This window comes from Numenius arquata, chromosome 1 (assembly GCF_964106895.1).
Source record: "Numenius arquata chromosome 1, bNumArq3.hap1.1, whole genome shotgun sequence".
In the NCBI taxonomy this organism is placed as follows: Eukaryota; Metazoa; Chordata; class Aves; order Charadriiformes; family Scolopacidae; genus Numenius; species Numenius arquata.
In genome coordinates, this window is record NC_133576.1 from 73,844,176 (window position 1) to 73,851,783 (window position 7,608).

Genomic DNA, 7,608 nt, shown 5'->3' on the forward strand with positions numbered 1-7,608 from the left:
GAAGGAAGGGTTGGGTCCTGGATGCTGACTTCAGTGGGAGCTGTTATACTCTGCCTTTTTTTGAATCTCACCTCTGATTACTTTTTCCTGCCTTTCAAAGGCCTCATACTTACAGTCAGAATTTTACATAAATATGTTTGGTAAAATGTTTAAAGATGGAAATGATGTACGTTTTTTTCTCTTTTGTATTTGAGTAAACAGAGAGATTTTTAGAGATATGGAGAACCACCAGCAGCAATATACGCAGCGTTTCTGAAAATCAGATCCAGCTTTAAAGGAGTCTATATATGGACCCAGATAGGCCAAATCATAGACAAATAAATCAGAGGACATGGAATTCAGTCAATAAAAGAGACCTCAAGAATGGACGAGTGAATTTAGATTTTTTTCAGAGCAATCATGTTAACTCCAGACCTTTCTTTCTTCATGCAGTGCTCAATGCATCTGGATAAAATGCAAGATTTGAGCCTGAAAACTGTGTTCCGAGCTGAGCTAGGTGAAGTGGAAGGTATTCCTGTCACAAAACCAATATGCAGCACATGGGACCAAGTGTGGAAGTTCAAAGCCAGACCTGATGATCTCCTCATCGCAACCTATGCCAAAGCAGGTTGGTGTGGATAGGAAACAGAAAGAAAAGTTTGGGATAGTGCTTATTGTTGGAATTAAAAGTTATGTTTTTCTGTTGTGACTGATATTTATTTAATCCCAAACTAGACATATTTTAAAGACGTGGAGCTCTGTCAGCTGTGACTAGTAACCTCTCACTTCTTTAGCAGAAGTAACAACCATCTATTATTATTGAAGTTCAAATGGTCAAAGTCCAATTACCTATACTTAAATGTTTCCTTTGATTTAGATTATATGCATATCTATTAATGGCAACAGTTGAAGTTTTCCACCATTCGGTAAGGATTTAACAAAGCCTAGTAAAAGTCATTATTACTAAGAAATAATAGAAACTGACTGAACAACTGTGGCTTGTATTATGTGTTTGGGGAATGACTTGGTGTGTAAACCAGTCCTGATTTCTGGAAACCGGTTAATTATTTTAATGAAATAACCAAATTCACTTGATAATTTCAGCCAATAAAATAAAAAACCCACCATTAATATTAGCTGTCTAGTATTTTATTCAGTGATTGGCCACTTATTTTTTTTAATTTTATTTTTTATTTTATTTCTCCTCTTGATCAGACCCTTTGTACTTATTACACAGGTAAAAATGAATAACAAGAATTAATTTTAATCTTGGATGAATAAAAACATGTACAGTTTAGTGGATTCAGGAACAGATTTGGGAACATTTGATGATCATAAAAAATAATTACTGGTATTAGCAAGAATTTTTAGTATATTTTTCAGTAGGGAAAAAACCACACATTATTACAAAGAAAACTCCATTATTTTTGTAAAAGCTCAAAGCTTTTATTTCCTGTATACTGAAAGCAAAACCACATTATTTTATCCAGCCTGAATGAAAACCTCTCAGCTTGTGAATGGAAAAGAAATAAAGTTAGGAGTCTATTTGATGCTACATTCTGTCAGAACTGCACAATTCAAGCATCTTAAGAAGGTGGGTTTCCTGCCCACATTCCATTCCAAGCCATCCCTCAGCCTGTTCCCTAGCTGACCTGCCACAGGACCTCAAAGGAGATGTGGTTAACCCAGTGATCACGCTTATAAGGGAAAAGAGGCACATGAGAGACACAATACTGTAACCCTTACAGAATGATGCAGTACCTCAGGCAGATGAAATGTTGTACCAACCTTCATTGGAGTATTTCAAATGGGAACACTGAAAAAACTGCAACTTTTTTTTATGTTTTCAAATGGTATGAAATTTTTACTCACTCAAAGTTCAGGCATTTCATTTTTTCATTCAAATTCAGGACGAAAACAAATGATGAAATACCTGAATTGTTGTGAGGTTTGAAAATCGGGCAGAGGAAAACTCATTCCTCTCTGCAAGTAATACAATCTCCAAATAATAGTGAGTTTTACTCCGTCCGCGACATACCAGACTTTCTTTCATTACCAGTGTAGAGATGCTCTTGGCAGGAAGAATCCTGTCTAAAATGGAACCCCTTAAACTATCTTTGTATTCCTAATTGTGCATTTTTCCTTCATTACCTTCTCTTTCTGCTTTGTCCATCACCTTTTGTGCTGTTCCTTCCTCCTTTAATATGGAGTCCATCCTTCTGGCTTTCAGTTCCCAAGCAGAAGAGACTCTTGGCTATCCCTGAGTGCTTATCATCTAAACATCTAAACACTGACATTTTCAGGTACCACATGGACACAGGAGATAGTGGATATGATTCAACAAAATGGAGATGTTGAGAAGTGTAGACGCGACACTACTTACAGACGCCATCCTTTCCTTGAGTGGTCTTTCCCACAGCCTTCAGGAGCAAGTTACTCAGGTAACTATTATACAAATAGGTTTGTATTTTAGACAAAATCAAACAAAACAAGAGCCCAGTGCTGATGCCACAGGTTTCCTGGGAAAGGTCCTACTTGCTTTGTCACCGAACTATGCACCCTGTTGGGTATTAGGGACCAGTTCAGTTGTTCTAACATAAACATTTAGCGCTACTCAAGCCAATGCTAGGCTGGCGGATGTGACTCAGGAGTTACTGAAGACCATGCTGTTCTGGAGTGGCATCTGAAAGCTGTGTGTGATACTCCACAGTACCTAACACAGCAGCAGATATGCATAAAATAGCAACGTGGGGGCAACTGAATCCCGTTCTCTGATCGGGGGCTGTATGGAACAGAAACCTACATTGTGGATGTATTCCCAAAAGGTGGATAGTGTTTTCAGTGGGTTTGCTACTGTTTTGAGTAACTGTTAAATTCTAGGGTCTAGTCATCTAAACAAGCTATGGGGCATTCAGGCAACCAGCAGGCCTGACTGTTCTGCAAAGACAGTTTCCTACAAGAGTCTTCCCCCAGCAAGGGCTCCCGTTCCGCACCAATCTTTAAGTCAGACTCTCTTCATATTTCAAGCTAAAAAGCTTGACTAACTCCACAGCAGAAGTGCTACTTTTTCTCTTCTAAGCTAGACTGTGTTGACACAGAGAGAGACTAAAAATGATAGAGGATGACAGAGCATGATAGAGGATGATAGGAAAAAAAAAAAGATAGAGGTCATGATAGATGCTTAAAAAGGAGGGGGAGAGGGGACCACACATCTCCACATATCACCAGATATTCTCAAGTATTCCCATATACCCAAAGCCACTAAAAATCCACTGTCCATCATTCTCCTGTTTTCTCTTTACACACTACGCAGCCAGCCTATTCTTCTCATATCCTAGAAAGAAACAAAAATTTCCTACATGCAAAGTGAAAACAGATCACTAAATATTGTGAAGGAAAAACATTGGTTGGGTAAATATAAATTAGTATTCATCATTATCTCTTGGAATACAAGGGTTAGACATGGTTCCAAGAAAGCAAGAAGAAGACATGAATCAGTGTTCCCCCTTTCCTCCTTGGATATATAGGTAAAAATTTCTCTAGAAACACTGAAGGTGCCTGTGCAATGTATAGCAGTGTATATGTTAGACTACTACGTATTTGCTTCGGAGATGAATGATTGTTGCAAGGTGAACTGCTGAAAGGTCACAGTCAAGTCAAAATCCCACATATGAAAATAGCAAAGAAGTGCTAGTGCAATTTAGAGAACAAGTCAAGTCTCATAATGCAACATCCCACAGGCCTGGAGTTAGCTGAAGCTATGCCTTCTCCACGAACAATAAAAACTCATCTGCCTGTGCAGCTGGTGCCTCCCTCCTTCTGGGAACAAAACTGTAAGGTAAGGCTGAAGAGGTAGGACTCAATTCTACTTCACCTGGAAAGAAAGTGACATAAACCAGGACTGAATATGGTTTCCAGAATCTTTGTGAAACCTAAAGGTCTCCCCGATGTTTTCCCTTTAATGTGCAAAGCCCATGTGAAACTAAAGAAGTCATGACTAAGTTACCTGCATCGGGTTTCAGAAAATGGCAGCTTCAAAGCAAAATCTCTTAAGCCTCCATCAGCAGGCTCCAAGAGAAAACTCCAGAAGATGCTCAATATCTAGATAAGCATGTGTAAGTTAATTTTTCTCTCTCTCTCTCTTTTCATATCAATAAAGGTAATTTATGTGGCGAGAAATGCAAAAGACAACCTAGTGTCCTACTACCATTTCCACAGAATGAATAAAGGACTGCCTGACCCAGGAACCCTAGAGGAGTTCATGGACAAATTCATGGCCGGAAAAGGTGATGAACTGCAATCAGTTGTATAAGAGATTTTGTTCATTTAAAAAATGCATGACATCATTGATTTATTTATTTCAGCTATGGTTCGCAATCCAGTGCTGACACTAACAAGAGGATATCTACCGAAGGTGTTTCATTAGTAATTTATCTTCATTCGTGGGTTTTTATTAGCACCTAAAGGATAAATTCTATCTTTATATTTACATTTTGGAAAAAAAAAATGCTACTCTATTGTATTATCATTCAGAAACATATTTTTTGAATTTTCAGGCTTCTCTCTGAGGTTAAAAGAAACTGCTTGAAAGCCAGCTGGGAAGGAACAGTGGCTTAACTGGTTTTACTCTAGCCTGATATACAAGAGCCCAAGATTTAATTTTGTGTAGAAATGTGTGGTGTGAATTTGAGTTAAGTGAGTCTTTTTACCTAAATTCACCTGTATAAAAATCAGGCATCTGAACAAAACTGGTTATTTATCTGGCAACAAGACAAGCAACTCCAGAAGTTGATTCTTCCCTTTCTAAAAGAGGTACTTGTATCCAAGAAAGAAAAACCCGCTCAGGTGGATTGGATTCTGCACTTTTGGTCAGTAAAGTTTCCATAGGTCCGTAATATTTTTGCCACCATGTAGGCCTCAAAATACCACTGTCTGGACCAGCATGAGAGTCTCGTGTCTAAAGGAAACCTTGTATCTTGTGTCTGACCAGCTTGGCTTGGGAGCCCATCTGTCCCAGTGCAGACATCTAGAACATAACTATCTCTGTCCAAGCTAGTCAGCTTGATACTTGCTGGAGAGAAACAGGCACTTCTGACAGTGTGCCAAATATTTAAACCAGTTAGAATCACAGAATAATGCAAGTTGGAAGGGACCTTTGGTGTCCATCTGGCGCAACCCCCTGCTCAAAGCAGGGACAGTTAAGATCAATCACTCTGGAAACATCTGTTTCTCTCCATCAACCATAAAGACAGCCCAGATTTTTCATTCAGGGGTAAGCATCTACATTTGTTGCCCTCTGAAGTTGCGCATGAATCCTGCTCTTGAGCACCCAGGCACCTGCAGGATTAATGGCATGAATGCTGTGATAAGCACAGCGTGTAGCAGTCATGGTCACAGTGATTCAAAACCAGGTGGGAAATGCGCAGACACTTGTTATTGGGGAAACACGAGTGCCACAGACAATTTGGGTATTTAGAGCTGATGATGACGTTATTCTTTTTTCAGTGCTCTGGGGTTCCTGGTATGACCACGTAAAAGGATGGTGGAAGGCAAAAGATAAGCATCGTATTCTCTACCTCTTCTATGAAGATATGAAGGAGGTAAAAGGCTGAATATATGTTTATAGAGCTCTGAAATCTGGAGATCCGGTAGATGCTACTTACTATCAAGAGTTTTCTATTATAATGCCAGCTGTATGAGTAAATCTTTCAATAATCTGATCTTCCCACCCTGACAATTGCAACTTTAACACTATGTTTGACTTCTTTGCTTTTCCTGGCTCTGTATCTTACCCCATGCTATTCTCTCTACAGAATCCAAAGCGAGAAATTCAGAAGATTCTGAAGTTCCTGGAGAAGGATGCGAATCAGGATATTCTAAACAAGATACTCCATCACACCTCCTTTGAGATAATGAAGGAAAATCCCATGACAAACTACACTAAGGACTTGCAGGATGTAATGGATCACTCCATTTCCCCTTTCATGAGAAAAGGTACTGAGGTTTGTTACTGGCATCAACTCCGTCTTCCTGACTGTCATTCTGTTTCGAAATAAGCCTTAAGTACAAGTATCTACTGAGTCATGGCTAATGGGCTTCAGGAAATAGTGGTAAATTAATCTTTTTTCTTTTTTTGCTTTGCTGTTTGTAGGGGTTGTCGGTGACTGGAAGAATCATTTCACTGTGGCACAGAATCAGAAATTTGATGAAGATTATAAGAAAAAGATGGCTGACACCTCACTTGTTTTTCGCATGGAATTGTGATTACTAACAATGGGAATTATTCTCTATGATCTTCAGCCTTTTCCATTTTTTGCTTTCCCTTCACAAAATGCCTGTTTTCCTAGGATTTCAATATCTCTCTTTCACATACCACTGATTTTTTATTATTGTGAGAGTGCCCAAATTATGTGGACATCTAGGTCTCCCTGAAGAAAATAATCCCACCGGATACTTCTCATTCATCCCTCCCGCAGTAACTTTCAGCATTAACAAAAGTATTTCAGATATGCTTTGAGATTTTTTCTTTGAAAAACTGCAGTTGATATTGCTGGCATTTTCAAATCAACCTCTAACAGAAATTAGGAGCCAATAGGAAAAAAGGTTTTAAAAGGGTGCAACAGGTGTGGGCATTATATGTTATTCACGTCGTACAAACATTAATAAATAAATAACAATACACAAATTTAAAGGTGGTCAGGTATAAACAGAACAACAGAAGTGCACAAAGTAGAAACATTTTCTTTCTCTCTTGTTTTAAGCTGGACATCATAAATGCCACTGAGAAGAAAGCAACATTTCCAAAAGCACCAGATACCTATTACTTCCTTTGTTAAAACTTGCTAAAAGGCCACAAAAGCATTTATTTGAAATCCACCTGTGGAGGCAGTAGTCCCTGCTGCATTGAGACAAGAAGCTTTTATCACTGTTGCCTTTTGAAACAGATAGCATGATCTGTTAACATTTGGAGAATTTTGAAAGTTGGTATGAACCAGGTCAAGAGTCAGTGCTGCATATACCGTCTCCCTCTTTTCCACTGTTGTAAAAGTGTTCATTGGATGCACCATGTTTTTACTTCCTCCATTTCTTCACTCTTTCCTGATTAACCAAATACACAAACATCCCAATGAGGGCTCTTAGATGTAATAGGGCCCAGCTGATACTGTCAAATAAAGATCAGATCTGCTTTAGTATTAGCACCAGCACTATAGCCACGCTTTGAGGTTGTGGGAAATTAATTGAAGCTGTTCATAGCCCATAGACAACTATTACCAGTCCACTCTTGGTTTTAAAGTGCAACCATTGAACTTGGTGCACAAAAAAGGCCCCAAAGAGTTCCTGCTTCACTGGGTTTGCACTCTGAATGTCAGAAGGAAAAAAACATAGACTACAGCAGCTGAAGGAAAATACTGTCTTATTTTCATTTAGTCTAGTTTAGTCCAGTTTAACACAGAAAATGTTTGCTGGTAGTATTTTCTCTTTGGCCTGTGGAGAGTTCCAAGGATTTAGTAATAGGAGAAGCTGACAACACACAGAGCCTGTTTCAGGCTACTGATTTAATCCAAATATCTAAAATGAATGCAGTTCTCTAAAGGGCAGCAATATCTTGCATCAAGTTTGGAAACAAAC

General features: G+C 38.8%; 1 protein-coding gene across 1 annotated transcript; it reads left to right on the plus strand.

Moving 5' to 3' along the window:
• The first annotated feature begins 438 nt into the window (after nt 1–438).
• Nucleotides 439–6,243, plus strand: SULT1C4 (sulfotransferase family 1C member 4). Its single transcript, XM_074168807.1, has 7 exons — nt 439–607; nt 2,283–2,420; nt 3,720–3,817; nt 4,139–4,265; nt 5,485–5,579; nt 5,793–5,973; nt 6,131–6,243. The coding sequence occupies exons 1-7, from the start codon at nt 439–441 to the stop codon at nt 6,241–6,243; spliced, it is 921 nt and encodes a 306-aa protein (XP_074024908.1).
• The last annotated feature ends 1,365 nt before the right edge of the window (nt 6,244–7,608 follow it).